Source organism: Quercus lobata, chromosome 7 (genome assembly GCF_001633185.2).
Source record: "Quercus lobata isolate SW786 chromosome 7, ValleyOak3.0 Primary Assembly, whole genome shotgun sequence".
In the NCBI taxonomy this organism is placed as follows: domain Eukaryota; kingdom Viridiplantae; phylum Streptophyta; class Magnoliopsida; order Fagales; family Fagaceae; genus Quercus; species Quercus lobata.
Window position 1 is genome coordinate 20041918 of NC_044910.1, and position 21208 is coordinate 20063125.

The following is a 21208-nucleotide window of genomic DNA, read 5'->3' on the forward strand; positions in this document are numbered from 1 at the left end:
CTACTAAAGTGGAGTATATTGCAGTAGGTAGTTGTTGTGCTCAACTATTGTGGATGAAGAAGTTTCTTCATGATTATGGAATCTCTCAAGACATTTTGTGCGTCTTTTGTGACAATAGTGCCATCAATCTATCCAAGAATCCAGTCTAACACTCAAAGTCGAAGCATATCGAAATTCAATATCATTTCATTCGAGAGTTAGTGGAAGAGAAGATTGTGTGTTTAGAGTTTATCAACACCACAAATCAAAAGGCTGACATCTTCACTAAATCTCTTGATGGTCCACGGTTTGAATCCCTTCGTAAGACCATCGGTGTCAGTATCATCCCTTGACTCACTTTTCTTGTGTGACCCACAGTTGCTTATTAATGCTCTCATGTAGAAAAGGTCTCACATGTCATCATGTGTTTCTTTCACAAGTCTTTGTTTGTTTTTCATTGTTTTTGTTGATCTTACTTTATTGTTTTGTTTTTTAGTATGTTGAAAAATTCAAAAACCCATAAAAAGTGAAAAATCTAAAAAAGTTTGATCACTTGTGTTGTGTATATCACATGTGAGTTTGGCCTAGTACCTCCGTACTAATGGCATAGTGCATTTACGAGCTTAGCTTGTTATGTATGCACATTTTTTAAGTGTGAGTGACATCTAGAAATCTATATTTGATTGTTGTAAATAAATCTTCAAACTTGTCATGAATGATTGGTCAATGGTCTTGCATACATGCATACACTTGTGCTTAAATATATTCTCACTTTTTTTTTTCTTTTTCAAAAGAGCTCTTCAAATGTCTATCTCTAAAAATGAGAAAAGAGCTGAAAAAGTCTTGCTTCGAAAACTAGTTAGAGTAGGAAAATGTGGAGCAAATATGTATTAAAATGTACGGTGCCAAAGCCAAATGCTTATTTGTCAAAGATATATAAAAAGTTCATGACATCGTTTCTCAAAAATTTGAGTTGTATTTAATCAAAAGTATGAAACATGAAAGCCAAATGAAAAGCTTTCAATCAAATGTAAACACATTGGTGAAGGGTCATATATGTTCATTTCTATAAGTGAGATAGGTCACTTGACTTCATACTAGTTGTGTATGACTTGATTGAATTAATGATTGAAACTTCATACTAGACTATGGACTAGTTCATACTTGATCCACACACACAACACACAAATCTAATGTTCAATGAATGCCTATTTTATTTGTGTGATTGTACTTCAAATCTAATATGTGTATACTCAATTGCTTGATGATCAAATCCAAAAAGATTTTTGAGTATTTTATATGTTTTTGAAAGTGTTTTTATGAATTTTTGTGTGTTAAGTGTTTTTCCAAACAGTCAATTTTATTTTTGTTGAAAAACTCGTTCAGAGGCATTTTCGCCAGTACGTCGCAAGTAAGAACCTACCCGTGAAAATGAGGAAGCCAATTTCAGTTTTTCCAAAAATTTACATAGAGAGTTTCGCAACCCTCTCGCGACTCTTTCACAAGAAGAAACTTCCCGCAAAACATGTTCTGTGCATGAGAGGCCATTTCGCAAGTAACTTCGCGAGAAGCTTACCTGCGAAATGAGCGGATTTTCAATTTTTAAAGGGCAAATAGTGATCGTTTTTCAAATCAATCTTTTTGCCTTCTTCGTGCCTCTTTCAACCCAAAAACACCTTTTCACTCAAAATCTCACCCAAATCTCAAGAACTTTCATCCCTAAGACTCATCTAAGGTATGTTTTAACACTTTTTCACTCTTGTTTCCTTAGATTAAATCTTAGATTTTAGGATTTCTAGGGTTGGGTTATTTTTTTGAAAGGGGTTGGAAAAACTTATGTTCATGCAAATTTTTTTTTTCTTGATTGGGCTGTGTCCCATTGTGTTTGTTTGTGTTTGTGTTGGCCCCAAGTGGCATTTTTAACATGTATTTAGGCAAGATTTCAACATGTTCATGCATTGTTTTACATGTTAGTGGTTTGTATGCACTCTAAATGTTTGATAAAATGCCCAAATAACATTTTCTCATTTTTTTGGACTCCGATGAGTACCAAATTTTGGGGATTCCTATGTTTTTACATTCTTAACATGTTTTAAACATTGGTTGTGTGTTTCACACACTTTGCTCCATGAGTTCCTTGTCATGCATTGCTCATGCATCTCACATGCACACCACATGCACACACTTGATCACTTGACATGCATGATCTTGTGACTTTGTTTGTCTTTATGCTTTTTAGGACTTTTTGTTCCTTTTCATGGACTAACTTGTGTCTAATCAAGTTTGTTTCCTTGTTTGTATTTGTCTTTGTTTCTTTATGTTGGTGTTTGTTTTGTAGATGTCTCTTATTAACAAAAAGGCCACAAAGAAGCCTTCAAAGCGTCCTCGCACGTCCTTAGAGTCATTTCGAAATGATGATGCTAACATGGCCTTTGTTGATCATTACAAATGGGCCCCAATCATCCTAGAGATGCTTGTGGACTTAGATTCCCTAGAGGGCGCCTTCATTCTGGATGTGTTCAAATAAAGGACATGGATGAAGTTGCTTAATTCGATGGGCGATGTGTTCGAAGATATCATTCAAGAATTCTTCGCAAATGCCATTGTGGAAGGTGATCACATCAACTGTTGGCTAAGAGGGAGAGAGTTTTCAATCACGAGGGAATCAATTCAAGATGTTTTGGAGATTTGACCGACGACTCTAGACACATCTCTGCAATATGATGAGAGAAAGGAGAAACTAGAGCCCCTCATGGAAGTTCTTGGTGGAAAACTCAAGAAGAAGGCCTTGCACACCATTACGTTCACCTCGGAAATGCGGGCTTCGGCCTACATCATGAACTTCAACCTCTACGCGGTGAAGAACTTGACAACTTTGTCAGGACCAAGGACCATATTCCTATTTGGTCTCTTCACTCACAAGGAGATCGACATCTGTGGTCACATTTATCACCTCTTCATCAAAAGCATCACAAAAAGGAATTCAAGGCTAACTCTACCATTCCCAAGCCTAGTCATGTCTCTTATTTTAAGGGCAAGGGTGAAGATTTCAAGTGGACTTCAAGTGATACAAAGGGAAGATCCTATTAGTGAGCAAACCATCATCCGAAGCAAAGCTCATATCCCTGGACCAACTGTTAGTGTCTCTCAAATTCCAAGAGATGATGCTGCAGAAGAAGGAGGAGACACTAAAGAGGAAATTGAGCATTTCACTTCAGTTCCGGAGGACACTGTGCAACCTTCTCCCAAGCACGCGCAAGAGCACCCGATCGCCTTGATCATCTAATTGGAAGGGTTGAAGAGTTGCATGTAATGCTAGCTTCACATATCAACTACTCCAAATCTCAATTCACATACCTTGAAGGCCATATTATTGCCCTATGGTCTCAAATTGATGACATGATGAGGAAATCGAAGCCGGAGTCAGATTCAGAGTCCGATGCATTCTAGTCTCTTTGGCCATTCTGGTCAAAAAGGGGGAGTAGATTGAGGGGGAGTACAACTTGAGGGGGATGTAGCAAAGTAGCAAATTTAGTATGCATTGGTTTATTTTGATGGTTTCTAGTTTACTTTAAGTTTTTATAACTTTTGGATATTTATAATGCTTTTGTTTAAAGCTGAAGATGAAGATGAAAAGTCATGCCAGGCTAGATTTTTCGCGATTGTCTTGCAGGTAAGGCCAATCCACGAAGGACCCGCCAAACTTTCTATTTGGCATGACTCTTCATCTTCTAGTCATGTGCTCTACATGTGACTCTTTTCACAGGTTGCTTCTCGCGAGACAATGGTGAGCCAATCACAAAATCCACTTATTCAACTTTTGTAGCTTGATTCTTCACCGATCTCTCACACTCATCCCTTACAATTAAAATCCACATACATACAGGGAAAATGATTGAAGAAATTACAATCAAATTTGGTATGGAATTAAAGCCAACACAATATAGTTGGAAATCACAACTTTACACGATAGATAAATGCCGAAAGATGGCTACAAAGGCCTAAGAATGGTTGCACCAATGACCAAAAAGTGAACACCGGGGCTAGAGAGGATGGTTACACTGGTGGCCTTAGGAATATTGGAAGAAGACGATGTCATGATGAAGCAAGGGTCATAAGTGACTGGACAATAGTGGTTCGCAGTGGTCAACGGCTAGGCTGGGTGATGGTTGACACGGGCTGCTTGAAATATAGTGAAGGTCACAATAAAGTGGTTTTGATACCATGTTATATGTAGGCTTGGTGTTATGTGCCCTTGGTTGTGTCTAGAAGAAGGTTATATTAGCCAGATCGAATGTGCTATTGACTGTGATCAAAGGGAGGTTAAGTTGTTGGAGTAGAACTTTGTTGTTCCAATCCATTATTATAAATAGGAAAATACTCAAGCTTTTGATTATAAAAAAATTAAAAAATGAAGCAGCAAAGTTTTTACAAATTTTATTACAAAAAATTACAAATTGATATGACAATGAATGTGGTTAATACCACTTCAACAATAAAACAAATTCATGTTGAATTATTATTATTACTAGCTGCAGATCCACACAATGCGTGAGAATATAAATATTATGTAATGAGGTGTAATATATAAAAAGAAAATGATTACTTCAAGTATTGTCTATTTTAAAAACAAATATTTCTACAAATATTTTTTTTAATCTTTTTATCTCTACAAATATATCATTATATTATTATTATTATTATTATTATTTTATGTTTGATTAATATTATTTTAAGGTGAACCATATTCTTCTAACTTCTATTGTAGTGTATTATATTTGCTCAATATACAACTAAACTTTATAAGTTTCAAATTTATTATTCAAATTTCTCATCTCTTAAGGAATAAGGAAATTATCATAATAATCAAAACTCATTACAAAATTACAATGTTACCTTAACCAAAATTAAAATGAAACTAAAGGAATAAATAATAAGCTTTAAAATAATTTTTTACTCAAACAATTGGTAGGCATATTCAAATTCATGTTTCCCAAAAAACTAAGTATTAACTTAAACTAAAATTCAACCAAAGTTATAAAAAGGAAAGAGAAGACTTTCTGATAGGATATTTAAAAAAAAAAAAAAAAAAACACACACACACACCAATACAAAACACATATAAAAAAAAAAAAAAAAAAAAACCATCAACCTTAATTAGAGTTATAAGAAAGAATAAAAATTCGCCGAAAGAAAGTAGAGAGAGAGAGAGAGAGAGAGAGTACTCATAGTTTTGTGTGAGAAAAATATGGATTGAATGGGAAAACGATATCAAATTTATACAAAATGAAATGGGTAAAAGAATAGGCAAATTATAAAAAAGAGGAAGGAAGTATAACGGTAAAGTAGTGAGGGGATAAAGAGGCAAAAAAGAAGGGAAAAATTTGGAAGAAGTGTAACAATAGGTGAGTGAACTAATAGGGAGAAGAAGAATATATATATATATATATATATTTTTTTTTTTTTTGAAAATAGGGGGAAGAAAAGTTTAAATAGAAAAAAGAAAAAAAAAATAAATGAATGATGTGGTTGCTGATGTGACTCAATAGGAGCGTAACAATAATAAATGCTACGCTTCAGCTTTTAGTAATACTAATCGCTAATCTGTGCGATGCACGGGTTTATCTCTTTGAATTGCTTTTGATATGAAACATGTAAGTTCAAGTAGAACATGTTCTTAGCAACAATAAATGCCACCATAAAAAATTTCATACCTAAAGCATTTGTACGTATAATGTAGTTTTAGCTGTTATAAAGAGTTTTTTTTTTAATTTTTTTTTTTAATTTTTTTAAAAAATTTTAGAAACCATTACAAAGTTTGTTGATAACAATTGTGCAAAAATTTTATAAATTGAAAGTATGAAATGTCTATAGATTAAAAGACAGAAGTTGATAGTACATTTTTCCTTTGTGTAGTAACTCATAAAACAAATAATTAAAAGCATAAAATCAAATTTCCAAAGTGAATCACACCTTTTGCCTAGGAGACAAATTGAAGCATTCTAACATCTTAATTCACGTGTAGTACATTGCAATATGTTGAGATATTTTTCTTGGTGGATTCTCCTCAGATGTTTTGGTACGTCCATTCGGAACATTCACTTTCCACTTCAATTGATACTCTACCCAAGATGAAAATTCCTAAACCTTTTGCTTTCTCAAGCACTAAGATTCATACACATACGTACATAAATACATATATAGACATACTAAATAATAGATTAAGCACAAAAATATTTAAGCTCATTTAATTTTTTTTTGAGGTAGGTAGATAATGAGGGAGGGAAGTGTGGGGTTTAATCTGATACTAGGGTCCACAAAAATACTATTATCACTTGAATGCCTGAAAATTTTTATTTTGGTTTTAAAGATTAATGAAACTCTGTTTCAGTAAAGAATCAGATTTCTTTTCTGAACTTCCAAGAACACCATCAATCTTAGCTTACGGTTAGCAGAAGCGATAATTGCCAACCTACTTAAATGGGTTTTCAAATATTAAGTAAACAACTTCTTCATATGGTCTGAGTTCTAAAAGAATGCTAGGCCTAGGAGTTGCACAATGTACTGAACAGTCTTTTTTGTTTCTTCAGATAATGTAGTAAACGGGTATTCATACTGATATTTTCAATATGTCAGTTCTTTACTCTTTTTTTCTTTTCTTTTTTTGAAAAAGTTTTGTTACTATCATTAGGTATATGCTGTGTAATGAAATTTATTCATCTAACAAAGAAAAATAAAATAGATAAGAAGGATTTTAGAAACAGTCAAGAGGCAACATCTCAATTAATACGAAAGGAAAAAAGTTGATTTGTTTAAAGGGAAAAAATTGAACTTAGTACCGTTTATTAGGTGTTTCAAGTATTTTTTGTGTAATGAAATCTATTCATCTAATAGAGAGAGAGACTCATAAAGCTTGAAGTTCACAATATGTCTCCATAAAACATGTGTAAGATGCTTAAGAGAAGAGATATAGAACTCCCACTGTTAGTCAATAAGGACTATCGTGGTTTGTGAGGGTTGGCCAGTTATGGTTAAAATATCAAACGTGCATGAATTTTGTGCTCTATTAGGATTTAAGCACAGGATGGTCATTTAGTAGAACCATCATTTACATATTTATGATATCTAAACAATGTCAACCCAAACCAAGTATCATGCACAATAGAAATGAGTTTTGCAAGGGACTGAGATTGACTTGTGTTTTACAACATGCCCCTGTCACACACAGGTGCACACGCATGCAGACACACACATGCATCTGATTATACTCTCGTGGCAATAGGGGCGATGCTCACCATAAAGACTTAGGGGCTGTTTGGATTCATTTTTTTGGTCACTCATAACTCATAACTCATCACTTATCACTTATCACTCATAACTCATAACTCATCACTCATCACTTAAAATACCATGTTTTTTTGGCACCATGACTCAATATTTTTCACACTATTTGTGAGCCCCATACCTGTCATCGGCGCAGTTTTTTTTTTTTTTTTTTTTTTTTTTTTTTTTTTTTTTTTTTTCCAGTACCAAACTCATTGAATCCAGTGAAAAAAAAAAACCGAAACAACCAACCCAGGAAAAGAAACAAAGAAAAAGAAAAAAAAGAACAACAGCCAAACGCCAACCCCAGAAAAAAAAAAAAAAAAAAAAAAAAAAAAAAAAAAGTTGGTCAAAAGTTGAGGCTGTGGGTTCCCTTTGTGTGTTTAATTACAATATTTCCATTGAGTTATGAGTTATGGAAACTGAAAACAGCCAAAAGTTGTTTTCAGTTTCCATAACTCATAACTCAAAAAACAGAGAATTGAGTGATGGAAACAGAGTTATGAAAACAGAGTTATTGTTTACCAAACAAACTTTTTGCTATGGGTCCCACCATTTTTGAGTTAAGAGTTATGGAAACAGAGAATTGAGTTATCAAAACTAGCAATCCAAACGGGCTCTTAGTTCTCTGATAACCACACCAGTAGTTCAATTATGTTCAGTCCAATATATCACATAGCATTCCTAACTTGCAGCCAATGTAGCACTGCTCTCATGATTGGTTCTCTATATTTTGAACTCCCTCTAAACAAAAGTTTTCGATTTGGAGAACTTTGGGACTCTTTTAAGTTATGGACTAAACAGGTTGATATATAAAAGGGACAACAAATCACCCATTCACTCTTGCTTAGGTGGTAAATTGAATGATATCATTAGAAAGTCAGAATTGGTAGAGATTTAGTGGAAATTTAGACTTTAATTTAAAAAAATCACCTGAGAAGGAACCTGAAAAAAAAAATCAGAAAATACAAAACATCATAAAGAAGTAAACATTGATAACCCCAACTTTAAAATTTTCAAACTAAATCCATGCAAATTTGTACTAGCCAAAATTCGATTAACAACTCCAATAGGGTAATCAAAATTCTATGATGGAGTGAAGCAGAAGGATCAAATTCAATGAAAAACTTCAATTGTTAAGTCAAAATTAGGAGAGTGAAGCAGAAAATCTCAACCGCAAATGAAAGGAAAAACAACCTCAACTTAAAAATAAAATTCCTATATCAAAACCAATAAATATGCAACCAGATTCCAATTTCATATTCTTTATAGAAACATATTAACAATAAATATGCAAGAAACCATATAGAATAAAGGAGAAAACTAGTAAATACCTAGCTATTCTAGTCTCATAGTTTCTAAATTGTTCAAGTAGTAGGATTTGTGTAATGTATTAAGAGTTTTACGCAGATGAAGAGAATCCACAGTTCCAAATAACCTAGATAATAAAATGCCAAATCCCTGTAAGCAAAACAATAAGAATCCAATTTTCAACCCACATTCAGGAAACATTAATAGAAGAGAATAGATTGAATAAACCTCAATGTAACTGCGACTAGAAAAGATCTACACTTGCAGGTATAAACTTCTTTTTGAAGAACAAAAATGCAAGCCTTATGGGAGCATTAAAATATTTTTGCAACCCCATCAAACAAAACATTATAATTATCCTTTCAAAACTAACAAATCCCAGTAAAAATAAAAACCAAGAAAAGCACAAAGGCTTAAAAGAAAAAATTGACCTCTTGACAAAAACCACAAAATTGAAAATACAAACCCACTTTTGAGAAAGCTAAGAATTGTTTGATGAACTTGAACAATTAGGACATATGTCATGAAGAAACTTTCACTTCTCAAACTATTGAATTCATTAAGTAGAAATATAAAATGCAAATAAGCTAACACTATCATATTGTTATGAGACGGTAAATTTAGTATTTGTGCACATAAACAAAAATGCCATGGCTTTCAATAAATTAAGATGCAATCTTTTTAACATCAAATGCAGAAAGGGTCTTCAATGCCCAATCTAAAATACAGATTTGATTTTCTCATGTCGTGAAATGAATTGAAAGCTCAAAATTCTCTGTATGCAGTAAACATACCTTGTGAGCCTTATATTAAAACTAAAACCTATACTTGAAATCTACCTCAATTTTGGACCCCTAAAGTCACCAATAAAAAAATAAGAAAAAAAAAATGTTATGCAAGAATGAAAGAAAATGATATAAGAATTTAAATCATTTAGCATATTTTTAGTATACTTCCAAATACATGTAACCAAATCTAATTCACCTTATTCAACCCAATGAAAATAAAATTTGAGAAGTTTTCAATTTCTTTTTTGTTGAATGTAAGTTCCAAGTTTTTCTAATTTAGAAAGGTATATGTTTTTAAAAATTGTCTAGAATTCATGGTAAATGACCTACCATTAAAAACGACATCTTCCTCTTTGCCTTAATCTATTCAAAATTGAAATTTTAATTTGAAACCAAAGCTTGTCAATAAAAGAACTACAACTACAAAGAATTAATGTTTTCAAGCAAATCTGTCATTCATACTTTATATGTTCTACGTTTTAAATTTTTTTTCTTTCTAATAATACCATTACCAACTCTCACATGTTATAGACAGCTAATTAGTTAATTGTTAACATGTACCAACTATTAGTATAACGATTAGTCCAATCATTACACAACCAAATATCTAAAAATGATATCAAAAGCTTATCGTAAAAATAATTAGAAAGACACATTCATTATCAATTCGTCAAGTTCCACAGCCATTTATATATGGTCATGTGATTGATAATGGATCATCAGTATGAAGGAAACTGCATTTTAAATTATAATTAGTCATGAATGAATCAGTTCCAGGACAATGTTAAAAATAGAATTTTTTTTTTTTTGGGGCAACTTATGAAGTGTAATTCATGAACTTAAGAGGTTGTTTGGATGCAAAAATTTCATCACTCAATTTCCATCACTCATCACTTATTACTCATAACTCATCACTCATTACTCATCACTTAATTTTTCACACCCGTTTGGCACCATCACTCACTTTCCATTACTCAATATTTTTCACACTATTTGTGGGCCCTATACCTGTCACTCGATGCAGTTTTTTTTTTTTTTTAATATTAGTACCCAAACTCACCGAACCCAGTAAAAAAGAAAAAAAAGAAAAGAAAGAAAGAACTGAACCCGGAAACCCAATGAAGAACAAAAGAAACCCAGCCAAAAAAAGAACCCAGTGAAAGAACAAAAAAAAAAAGAAAAAAGAAGAAAGAACTGAATCTAGAAACCCGATGAAGAACAAAAGAAACCCACCCAAAAAAAGAACCTAGTGAAAAAAAAAAAAAAAAAAAAGCCGAAGTGAAAAAAAAAAAAAAATCCAGAAACCGCATGCAATGAAGGAAGAAGAAGAAGCCACCTAGTGTGAAAGGAAAAAGAAAAAAAAAGAAGATGAAGAAACGCACACACCGAACCCAATGTAAAAAAGAAAAAAAAAAGAAAAAAAGATGGTCAAAAGTTGTTGCTGAGACTGACAGTGGGTCCTTCCATGTAGTGTTAGTTACGGAAATGCCATTGAGTTATGAGTTATGGAAACTGAAAACAGCTAAAATGTGTTTTCAGTTTCCATAACTCATAACTCAAAAATCAGAGAATTGGGTGATGGAAACAGAGTTATCATGCAACCAAACGGATTTCTAGCTATGGGTCTCACTATTTTTGAGTTATGAGTTATGAAAATAGAGAATTGAATTACGGAAACAAGCCATCCAAACAGCCTCTAAGATTTCGACCTTTACAATGAGTTAGATCAAGACTACCTCATGCATTGTCTTCAAGAAATGGACCAACACCCAAAATTGCATTATGCAGCAAAAACAGTAGGCTAGACATGTAGTTTACACGAACTAAATTAAGAATAAGAATAATCTGTCTCTTCTTTTTAGGGGCTGCTAAAAACTATTGTAACATGCACATGGTTTGTAATCCTATTTTCCAACTTACAAACCACAAAGGTGTGCCAATATTCATGGTTTTCATACCAGTGCCACATATTGCCTTGTTTGTTTATGCTGGAATCTAAGAATTTCCCAAAAGCAGAAAACTGTTGCAAACCAGCTAAGCGAAGAAATCAATTACAACTAAAACCTTACACACAAAAATTAAACACTTGTGGTCAATTGGATTTTGTGAATCCAACAAAAGGCCAAAATTTATATCAAGATAGGGAAAAGAAAAGATTGAATCAAAGGATTATGTACTAGCTATCTAAGAGAAATTTCCTCAAACACGTGACATGCAACATTTTTCAGAGTCCTCCAATCATACCATTCTTTTTCTCATCTTTCTAACTCCCTCAAACCAATTCCAAATTTTAAACCTTAATCAAAACCAAATCTAGGCTAAATGCCTAAATCAAAACTAATTATTCCATATCAAATTTTTTATGCATAAGAAAATACATTTACCGATGTGGTAACGGCAATATTATAGTGGTGGGATGCCAACTGAAGGTGGGTGTTGGCTTGACAATGTTGGCAGCCCTCAGACTTCTCTCTCTGGCTCTTTATTTCTTCTCAAAGTGCCTTGTGAATGTTTTGCTTTGAGGCTTTGCTTGCAAATAGGGAAAAAATTGTGTTACAAGAAATAAAGGATAGAGTGCAGGAGAGGGGGATAAAATACAGAGACTGGGAGAAGATAGGAATATGTAATGGGCAAAAGTTGTAATTGCCCAGTGTACAAAATGTTGTGTCTGTTGTCAGCATAGTCAATTGGCCTTGGGATTGTCAGTGGTTTTTTGAAAGACACAGGTGCGTGGTTTGCAAAATGAAACTGTTTGTGAAGGCTTTTCCAGCTTGGTTAAGGGATGGTACTTATAAGCAGTAAGGGAAAAGCAACGTTAATTACCTAAAAACCAAACACAGATGCTCCTACTATCTCTCTCCCTAGTAGGAGCATCTCTCTCCACCTCTGTGTGGCCTTTACTCATCACCTCCGTGTGATCTTCTTCTACCACCTCTGTGTGGTTTCTTCTCCACCTCCGTGTGGCACTCCTCCTAACTTTCTCACCTAAACCTATTTTCCCTATCAATCAATCCTCTAAACTTAAAAAAACCCTAACCCACATTCCACAAACCCATTCCCACACAAGCTTTCTCAGGGTGGCCGTGGATCTCTCGGTGGCCGTGGGTCTCTCTATTAATCTAAAATTGCTTCCTTCTATCAACCTTCCCCTAAAACCCTTTAGACCAATTCCGGTGAGTTTTTGCTCAGGGAGGCGTCATATTGGCTCACCTGTGAGTTGGGGCGGTTTTGTCTCGGTACAGAGGTTGGTCGGCTCTCTCTCTTTGGGCGGATTTTGTTAGAAAGTATGTTGTTTTCTCTTAGCTGAGACCATTCAGCTATTGCTCCTCTCTTTCTGGTCCGTGGGTCTGGTCTGCTGGCTCTGTACAGCGGGTTGCTCTGCCTTTCGTGGCTCTTGGTTGCTGGGATAATCCTGTACCCACAACCAGTGAGGGGGTCGGCATCACTTTTGGCTAGGAACCAACTTCGGCAAGCTATGATTCTCCTTGCATGGAATTGTCGTGGCCTTGCCCAAGCTGAGTCAAAAAGATCTCTCAAAGCCGTTGTAAATAAGGTATGTCCTGACTTGCTGTTCTTGTCTGAAGTTAAAATTAGTTCAAATAGAGTCAAAGCTCTACTTTATTCATTGGGTTTCTATAAATTAGAATGGGTTGAACCAAGAGGTCTTAAAGGAGGCATCATTTTGGGATGGAAAAATGGTGTAGATGTGGAAATTGTGATGTCTAATGATAATATGATTAATGGTCTTGTATTCTCGGATCCAATAAATGAACCATGGCTATTGTCTTTGATCTATGGGCCATGTGCAAGGTTAGAGAAACAAACCTTTTTGGAAGATCTTCAAAAGGTTGGGGAGTCTTTTGCTGGGCATGGTTGTGTATGGGAGATTTTAACAACTTGTTGGGGCCAAGTGATAAGAAAGGGGGGAAACTATTTTCTTCATCTTCTCCTGGGGGATTAAAAGGATCGGTAGACTCGGCTGGCTTAATTGATGTTAAATTTGTGGGGGCACCTTACACTTGGTCCAACAAACGCCCAGGCCTTGCCAACATAAAAGAAAGACTTGATAGAGCTCTAGTTAATACTAGGTGGACTGAAATTTTCCCAAGAGCACTGCTGAAGCATTTTCCCTCAAATTCCTCTGATCATATCCCAATTGTTCTGTTCACTGAAGGAGAAGAGGGAAGTAGACCAAGACCATTCAAATTTGAAGAAATATGGACAAGAGAGGAGGCAAGTAATCTTGTGGTGGAGAATGCTTGGAGGCTCAATGCCCCTGGTTCCCCAATGCTTAGGCTATGCAAGAAGATCAAACAAGCTAAACTAGAGCTAAAACAATAGAATAGATCCTGCTTTGGCAATGTACAATCCAAAATTAAGGAGGCTTGGAAGAATTTAGACCAAATTCAATGCTTAGACCCAAATCCACAAAACTTGGAAAAGGAAGCAAATTTGTGTATGGAAATCCAAGAATTGTTGAAAAGGGAGGAAATATTATGGCGTCAAAAATCCAGAATCAAATCACTTACAAGCTCTGATCTCAATACAAGATTCTTCTATCTAAGTACAGTGATAAGGTGAAGAAGAAATTCCACTGATTTTATGAAGAAAGAAAATGGTGAGTGGATTTCAAGTTGGGAGGAGATTGGTCAATGCTTTCAAACCTTCTTTAATAACCTGTTCTCTTCTTCAACCCCAGACATTCCTTATGATCTTAATAATTTAATTCCAAGGTGCATCACCCCAGAAGATAATGAAATGTTGCTAGCCATGCCTTCGATGGAAGAGATCAAAACAACAGTATTTTCGATGGATTCTCATAAAGCTCCTGGGCCTGATGGAATGTCTCCCCTTTTCTTCAAACACTACTGGCACTTGATAGGAGGTGATGTTGTGAATGCAATTCTAAGCTTCTTCCAAGGCGATTGTATATTAAGAGAAATAAATCATACCTTTATCACCCTAATCCCCAAGAATGAGAGGGCTACCATGGTTAACCAATACAGGCCGATTTCGCTCTGTAATGTGCTATATAAGATAATTTCAAAATTATTAGCAAACAGATTGAGACCACTCCTCCCCAAGATGATATCTCCCTGGCAGGCTGCCTTCATTCAAGGTAGAAAAATACAAGATAATAGCATATTAGCCCATGAAATCATCCATGCTATGAGAAAGAAAAAAGGTAAGGATAAGTGGATGGCAATTAAACTTGATATGGAAAAGGCTTATGATAGATTGGAATGGCCTTTTATTCTCAATGTACTAAGAAATTTTGGATTTGATGAGAGATGGATAAATTGGGTTTCAGAATGCATTTCAACTACCTCTTTTTCTATACTCATAAATGGCTCCCCATATGGATTCTTCCAACCACAAAGAGGTCTAAGACAAGGGGACCCTCTTTCCCCATTCCTATTTATCGTAGCAGCAGAAGTGTTATCCAAACTCTTGCAAAAAGCAGAAGAGAGAAAAAAGCTAAAAGATATCAAGATTGCTAAGGGATGCCAACCAATATCTCATCTCCAATTTGCAGATGATTTGTTCATTTTTGGGAGAGCTGATGAAGAGAACATAAGGTCCATTAAAGAATGTTTATCCACTTACTCTTCTTGGTCAGGGCAGAAGATAAACACCCACAAATCTACCATGGTTTTCAACAAAAATCTAACTAGTTGGCATTCCAAACACTTGCTAGCTGGGAGTATGGGGTTGAAAATTGAAGGGGCAAAAGGAAAATATTTGGGGCTGCCAATGCTGATAGGAAAGTCAAAGAAAGGCACATTTCAAGAGGTGGTGGAAAGAGTGGAGAAGAAGTACCAAGGCTGGAAAGTTAAAATCCTCTCACAGGCTGCTAGAACCTCCCTAATTCACACAGTTACCTCAGCCATGCCATCATATGTTATGTCCTCTCTCAAACTCCCAAAAGAAACAGCAAAGAAGCTTGATGCTTTAAATAGGAAATTTTGGTGGGGTTCAAAGGAGAATGGTTCCAGCTGCTGCATCCTGAAGAAATGGGATTCTATTTGCAAACCCAAGTCAAGATTTCAACCAGGCTCTCCTAACCAAACTAGCTTGGGAGGTCCAAAAAAATGAGGATAAGTACTGGGTAAAAATGTTTAGAAGAAAATATCTAAGAGGTGGAAGTTTTTCCAATACAAGGCCACCTATACAAGCGTCTTGGATTTGCAAGAGCTTATTTAGTTGTAACAAGCTCATTAAGAAAGGCATGTGCCACAAAGTGAGAGATGGAAGATGTATTAACATATGGGATGACCCTTGGGTCCCCAAAGAACCAGATTTTAGGCCAAAACTCAAGGCTGGGGTGGCTACAAATATCTTGCTAGTAGCTAAGCTCATCCACCATGAATCAAGACAATGGGATAGGGAGAAAATTTTTGAGTTATTTGAGTCTCAGTCTGCTATAAGGATCCTCAATATCCACATTCCTGCTTTCCCAAAGTGTGATACCTTATGCTGGGGTCTTAGTCCATCAGGTGAGTTTACAGTAAAATCAGCATTTATGTTAAAAATGCAACAAAGCAGCACCTCACTTGGGTCAATGCATGAAGAGCACTGGAAGATGTTGTGGAAGAGCAAAATGCATGAGAGGCTTAAGCTTCTTCTCTGGAGAATTGTCTGCAAATGTCTTCTGGTTCGGGAGATTCTTAGTAAAAGATTCCCAATTCCTAACATAAGCTGTCCAGTTTGTGGGGAAGAGGCTGAAACTGTCGAACATGTCTTTATACGTTGCCCCATCACAGTCCAGGCTTGGGCTAACTCAATTTGGCCCCTAAACATGAATGTTTTCAAAGATATGAATATTGATCAGTGGATAAAGATTATAATAAATCCACTTGAAAAGTTAAAGATCCAAGGCAAAGAAGCAAGGGAGTTTTCTCTTTTTGTAGCGGTGCTCTATGACCAAGTTTGGAAGAATAGAAACCAAACAATGTGGGGAAACCAACCAGTAGACTCAATAAAGCTCTCCATCCAAATAAATAAGGTATTTTCTCAACACAAGCAAGCTTGGCTTTCTATTCTTGGGAATAAAGAGAACTCCCCCTCATGGAAGCCCCCTCCTCTTGGATGGATCAAATGTAACTTTGATGCAGCAATGAAGCCTAATAAGGTGGTGCTGGCAGTGGTTTGCAGAGACAGCAACGGATCCATAGTAGCAGCTGATTCTCAAGAAGATTGCCTAGGTGAGCCCTTATGGGCGGAATCTAAAGCAGCTCTCTTAGCAGCTAGTTTGGCCCGCAAAGAAGGTTTTGCTAGAGTTGTGATAGAAGGAGATGCCTAATCAGTGATAAAGGCTATCCTAAACCCATCTACAACTCCTCATTGGTCCATCAATGCTATCATTGAGGATATCTGGCTGGTCCTTAACTCTTTTGTATGTTGGAATGCCTCCTTTGTATTTAGAGATTTTAACTGTGTAGCTCATTCCCTTGCCTAATGGGCTTACTTTTGTAATAGTTTTGGATCCCCCCCTCTCTCTGTTGTATCTAGCTTGGTGGAAGGTGGTGATGGCTAAGTCTCTCCCCTTCCCCTGCTTCTATTTGTTTCTACTTTCTTTTTTGTGTTAATATATGTCTTATTCAGCAAAAAAAAAAAAATTACCTAAAAACCAAACGTTGTACACGGTTACTTTAATGGCTTTAGGGAAAAGGCACAATTTTTCTAGTTTTTTTTTTTTAAACGTAAATGTGGCATAAATTTATGTTTGATTTCTCAGATTTTTCCCTCTCCCAACTCTCTACGCCTAATCGACTCTCTGTTTATCAGACTTTCGGTCTCTTTCAATTTAACGGTAGTTTTGTTTTAAACCGTGAGGGGTTTCCCTAATTTTAACAAATAGAGAGGAAAAAGGTTATGAATCCAAATTCCTAAATTGACAGTTAAAAAAAAAAAAAAAAAAAAAAAAGCAAATATCTACAAACATTTTGATAGAAAACCCTAAAACCCAAAACAAAAACGAATCAAATCTAAACCTACCCAACAAAAAATAAATAAAAATAAAAATAAATAAAAGTAACATTTCATACCCAAATCTGAAAAATGGAAAAAGAAAAAATTTACTGGTGTGGTTCCGTTGATTTAGGTGGTTGATACATGACCTAACAGTTTCTTTCTATGTTTGTTGTCTGATGGTCTAAGTCTGGCCAGGGAATGGACAATGGCCGGCCTTGGATCTTTCTCTCTTTCTCTTGGGGTCCGACGAACAACTCTATTCTCTCTCTTTCTCCGTATACAGGCAAGCCTTTTGAATGTAATTTACCCATTTAAGTAGTTAGTGTTGTATTTATACTCAAAGACCATTAGATTGTTTTAACACTGTGATAGGAAGCCTCTCCAAATGATGCACCATACGATTTTTTAAAGATTAAACTGTATACGTGGCTGAATTTTAGATAGACACTTTTCTTACATGACAGCACCTTCTTAATTGTAAGAATTGACTTTCTCTCAGCTTCTGCTATTATATATATATATATATAGATATAGATATGATATAGATATAGATATAGATGTAGATTATTATTTTTTGTAATTAACAACATTATAAAAACTATACAGTAAATTTTGTAATATATATAAAATCAGTAAATTTTGTAATATATATATAAAATCTCTTTTATAAATAAGGATGAGAAATGATATGACCACAACATTTTTACAACAAATTCTAAGTGGTAAGTTGTTACTAGTTGTTATTGTTGGGTTAAAAAAGTAATCTCAGTGCTAAATTCAAATTTGAACCAATAATAACTAACCACCAATGATTTATTGTAAAAATGTTGTGGATGTAATATTTCTCAGTAAGGATATGCGGAATTAAGTGGTTATTCAAGCATTTGACTAAAAACTAAGAAGGAGGGGGAAAAAAAGAAAAAAAAAAATGTAACCAATAACATTTGTCTCATTATCCATTAGGCGTTGTTTTTAAACACAAGCCAAAGGGATAAGTCGACCCCACTCTCTCTCTCCAAAAAAAAAAAAAATCATTTAAAAAAAAAAAAAATTCATTCTGTCCATAATATCTAAAGAAGAAAATGCTATACATTATCAACAATGGAAACGCCTAATAAGACTGTCAAGGAAAAGACTTGAAGTTGAAAAGAAGCACGAGCATGGCTTGCAATTCACTTTCACTATTCTCACCCAATTATTTCATTCCCATATCCACTAAACCACCTGCTAAACATTTGTTTTCTTCCCACACTTATCTTCCATGCAATTTTAGTCAGTACTACAATAGCAAGAGAGAATTTCCACTACCATCAGTGGCTTCAATCCCATACCAACCCATCAATGTGGACTACTTGGAGGAAGAATTCAGTGGACATGGTGTCACCTTTGAAGGTATTGGTGATAACTGTGTTGCCAAGATGGGACTCGAAAACGGAAGCACAGTCAACTTGATGCTACCAAGTGGCTTAATTTCATCATACAAAGCTCCCATGTGGCATGGAGGCAAGGTGGAGTTGCTGCACACATCAGTCTCTGAGGATGAGAATGGTGGTGCTGTCATTCAAGGAGGGGTGTCTTTAGCCTTAAATTGTTCCAGTGATGGTGATGACGAAGTTTCTTGGTCTCCATGTAATTGGGCTCTTCGTAATATAAGAGGCGATGCTCAAGAATCCATTCAGGTCCGTGTATAATTTTTTAGGCCATGAAACTTTCTTGTCACCGAAGAGTAAACATTGAATTCTATGAAACCAAACTTTATATCGACCTATTTTGAAACTATTTTATAATCAAGATAAAGGCATTTTAGCCTATAAATTTATTGAAACCCCTCTTTGTTGAACGGAATAGAATATATCATAGATGGTTAGTGAATTTGGTTCAAATGGTTATTAAGTATTTTTAGAAGGCTTCAATAATAGTTAGTGCATATACATTAGTTCATGAGTGATTTAAAGAGATCACTTTACTTCATGTGTCTAATGGAATAATGACATGTCAGTTTTTAATCTGATCATGTCATCAAATTAAGGACTAAAGCGACCACTTAAAACATGAGGGACTTTCACTCAAAAAAAAAAAAAAAACACATGAGGGACTAAAATTGTGCATGGATTAAAACTTCAAAGACCAACAATGTATTTCAGATTTTTTAGAATTAGTTAATAATTATAGACGGTCAAATTGTCATAATGTATATCTTTGTTTGGTTCATGATTTAGTCTTGTAGATATAAGTACTTGGTTAAACGTATGAACTTGTAAAATGCAGGTAGAACTGATAGATAGGGACTCGGAGAACAAAATTGAAGTAAAATACATTGTGACTCTCAAAAAAGATATGTTAAGCTCAGAGCTTGTTGTCTCAAACTCCAACTCTTCTTCATTGCTCCAACTGACGGGGTCCATTGTAAGCCATTTGGTAGTGAGCACGCCAGATGCAACTTATGCACTCGGATTAGAAGGATCGGACTTCTTCAACAGGTCACCATTATTAACAAACTTTGCTTTAGTTCCTCCGGATTTCGGCCAGAAAAATGAATTTGGCTTAGGCCAATTTTTGGGTCAAATGACACTGAAAGGCCTTTCGTCTGGTTGGGGTGCAAGAAATCAAAACACTGCTGATGATGCAGAAAGCAGCCCAAGAGAAAGTGAAGAAGAAATGGAGGGTGAAGAAGATGACAACTACAAGCATTTAAAAGAACAAATGAGTCGGATATACACCAGTGCGCCTCGGTATTTCACAATAATTGACAGGGTAATTTTCTTATAATAACCAAATTCTAACGTCTCCATTTAATTTGCTGCAAAAATGGTACTTACACCACGAACAATTGTATTTAACAGAGCAATTCATGTGTCTTACACCTCTAGAACCAAGTCACACACAACTTTGTTCTCTGGAGAGCTATGTTTCTGTAACCGTGTCTTTTCTAGAAGGTGGATCAAATGCTAACAAATCTTATTAGGAGTATCTCAATTTCCCTGCTCTGTGCTTGCACATAATTTATATTTTGTACACTATTGATACGGACACCACCATAGTTGGTGAACTATGTACTCATGCCACAGGCCTAAATTCAAGTCATCCTGAGAACCCTAACGCAGCATTGTTTTTCCACATTTAGTTAACCAACTAGGAGATTTTGTGTCCATTAATTTTAAAGCATATGTACCACCCATTTGTGTCATGTATTTACTAATTCATGGGACTGAATTAAAATAAGGCTCCATTTATCCATTTTTGTAAAATTAAGTACATTAATCAAACATAAATAAAAATGCTTCTCAAGTGCCACTTACCTGAACTCATGAGAGGATTCAATCCTAAAGATATTGATCATTTTCTTTTGTTTCCTTTCTGATGATCTGATCTCTATTATGGAACAGGGTAAAAGAAACTCAGTGGGAGTAGGGAGGGAAGGATTTGATGAACTATACATGTTCAGTCCTGGCTCAAGACATGAATACTACAGCACATATTCTTATGTATGTGTCGGCCAGTCAGCCTTGCTCAAACCTATCATCCTAGGTCCTGAAGAAGAATGGAGAGGTCTGCAGCATTTACATAACCCAAATCTCTAATTATATAACAGCATGCCATTGCTTTTATCTTATTTGCAGGCAATATCAAGAGTGTCTGTACAAGTCGCTGCAAATCAAGTTGATGTAAGATGCTCCAATTGTGTGTACTATTTGGTTGACTGGAAAAAAAATGCAAGATCTTGAAAAAGAAAATTAAGAATATTTTGTAGGTTACTATTTGGGAGTGGAAATAAAAAGATTCTGGTAGCCATCAACCAAGCAAAAGAATGGTTTAGTTGTCTTCTACTTTCT

The 21208-nt window shown here is 35.2% G+C and overlaps 3 protein-coding genes across 3 annotated transcripts in view; all 3 read left to right on the forward strand.

The window, feature by feature from the left end:
- LOC115951730 overlaps window positions 1-2506 on the forward strand; it is a 7955-nt gene extending 5449 nt beyond the window's left edge. The window contains exon 3 of the mRNA XM_031068881.1: window positions 2318-2506. Coding sequence (XP_030924741.1) covers window positions 2318-2506 — 189 coding nt within the window. The remainder of the gene's footprint in view (window positions 1-2317) is intronic.
- A 13124-nt stretch (window positions 2507-15630) lies between these two features.
- LOC115951732 lies at window positions 15631-16704 on the forward strand. Its single transcript, XM_031068882.1, has one exon. The coding sequence runs from the start codon at window positions 15631-15633 to the stop codon at window positions 16702-16704; it is 1074 nt and encodes a 357-aa protein (XP_030924742.1).
- A 1732-nt stretch (window positions 16705-18436) lies between these two features.
- LOC115954095 (protein NDH-DEPENDENT CYCLIC ELECTRON FLOW 5-like) lies at window positions 18437-21181 on the forward strand. The gene is made up of 3 exons (XM_031071964.1): window positions 18437-19054; window positions 19644-20129; window positions 20762-21181. The coding sequence occupies exons 1-3, from the start codon at window positions 18536-18538 to the stop codon at window positions 20954-20956; spliced, it is 1200 nt and encodes a 399-aa protein (XP_030927824.1). The 5' UTR covers window positions 18437-18535; the 3' UTR covers window positions 20957-21181.
- Window positions 21182-21208: the final 27 nt, after the last annotated feature.

Coding starts and splice junctions, on each gene's coding strand:
- LOC115951732 (XM_031068882.1), top strand. CDS start 15,631: ATGTGCCACAAAGTGAGAGATGGAAGATGTATTAACATATGGGATGAC.
- LOC115954095 (XM_031071964.1), top strand. CDS start 18,536: ATGGCTTGCAATTCACTTTCACTATTCTCACCCAATTATTTCATTCCC. Junction 19,055..19,643: donor ATGCTCAAGAATCCATTCAG/GTCCGTGTATAA, acceptor TGTAAAATGCAG/GTAGAACTGATAGATAGGGA. Junction 20,130..20,761: donor ATTTCACAATAATTGACAGG/GTAATTTTCTTA, acceptor ATTATGGAACAG/GGTAAAAGAAACTCAGTGGG.